Genomic DNA, 1,538 nt, shown 5'->3' with positions numbered 1-1,538 from the left:
ATGTGGACGCCCGCTGGGTGCGGGCACTGGGGCCTGCTGGTGGTCGCGCCCGCCATGCGTCGCAAGGGCATCGCTTGTGCGCTGGTGCACGCGGCAGAGGAGCGGCTGCGGGCTGGCGGCTGCAACGCGGTTCAGATCGAGTACGAATGGGCGCCTGGCTACGCGCATGGGCAAGTGCTTGAGGCCTGGTACGAAGGTCGGCTCCGATTCGAGCGTATCTCCGGCGCTTTCACGAGCCGTCTCTTTGGCCTGGTCATCGGCCACCACTCAAAGACCGAGTTCAGGCGGTGCCGAAAGAGCCTGTCTTCAGGTGGCGGCGCCACCGCTAGGACCGCGAGCACATCTGATGTCGCACTGCCGACCGCGGGTGTTGCCGTCTTGGTGATAGCGATCACAGCAGTCGCCGTCGCCTTTAGCTATAGCTTGCTGGGCGAGTGATGTGAAGTGTTGCGTGCGGCACTGGGGCCTCTAGCAATAATCCATAAACGAAAAGGCCAGGCTCTGGCCTTTGTGGCAAGATAGTACAAGCAGATATAGAGAGATGGGTACGAATACGAATAGCCCTCCAGTCCTACGGCTCTTAAATAAATAAAGAAAACGGTCAAACTCTGAGACGAGATGGGATTTAGGGACGTGTGTCCCCGCCCGTTTAGGCCGCGCTATAGGATAAAAAGCCGCGAGCCCGCGAGCTCTCAAACTCGGACGAGGGGGTGTCACAGCTATATTCTATATACGAGCTACGAACAAGTTTTTGTTCACACCAGTCGACTCGCATCGGTTGCCTCCATGAACGGCGGAGCTATTCTCGCACACACACGGATACAGACAGTCGATGTATGTATGTATGTAGTAAGGTGAAGAACAGCCAGCTCGGACTGGACATCTTGTGCTTTTGTGAACAGCGTCGACTTCCATGGTTGTATCTTTTCCCCGGAGGCTATGGTGAACAGATTATAACCACACGTTACCAAGCCCACACACATCAACCCCGCACACAAATACACACACGCTCGACAACGCCGTCAGTGTGTAAGCTCCCTCAAAGCCTCTTGCTGCAGTCGGTCTGCGTAACCTCAGCAGCCGAAGACGCCCCCGCCTCCTTGTTGTCTCGCTCTTGCCGCTCTGTCGTGCTGTCGTCATGGATGACCACCTCGTGCAGCCCTCGGTCGGGATCGGGCACGCTGGAATGGTGCAGCAGCACTAGCTTTGCGGGCGATGGATCACTACCGAGCCATTTAATTCTAGGAGCGCAATGCCCATCGCCCACGCATCGCTCTGTGCCGCGGCTTGCGCTGCTCTGCGCGAGCCTGGCTTCGCGCTGCTTGATATCGAGGCGAGCGACGGGCGCGGCGCGCCGCTGCCAGGCGTGACCTACGTGGGTGAGACGCCTGAAGAGCGATCCGAGCTGATTGCACAGTTCGAGGACCCGTTCTTCCTCAGCATCATGGGTGGCCTCCTCACCGCCTCCTTCACTGTGCGAGACATGCTCGAGGGCATCCCTCAGCTGGGCACGCAGATCCCGCTCCTGCACGCCGCCA

General features: G+C 58.9%; 1 protein-coding gene across 1 annotated transcript; it reads left to right on the top strand.

Annotated features, from left to right (window-relative positions):
• EMIHUDRAFT_246942 (hypothetical protein) lies at window positions 1-438 on the top strand (the record flags this gene model as incomplete). Its single annotated transcript, XM_005765719.1, has 1 exon — window positions 1-438. One exon carries the CDS (start codon window positions 1-3, stop codon window positions 436-438), a length of 438 nt encoding a protein of 145 aa, XP_005765776.1.
• Window positions 439-1,538: the final 1,100 nt, after the last annotated feature.

The sequence above is a fragment of the Emiliania huxleyi genome (genome assembly GCF_000372725.1).
Source record: "Emiliania huxleyi CCMP1516 unplaced genomic scaffold EMIHUscaffold_538, whole genome shotgun sequence".
NCBI classification, from domain to species: domain Eukaryota; phylum Haptophyta; order Isochrysidales; family Noelaerhabdaceae; genus Emiliania; species Emiliania huxleyi.
The sequence above is the reverse complement of the archived record's forward strand: the minus strand, read 5'-3'. Positions and strand labels throughout refer to the sequence as shown.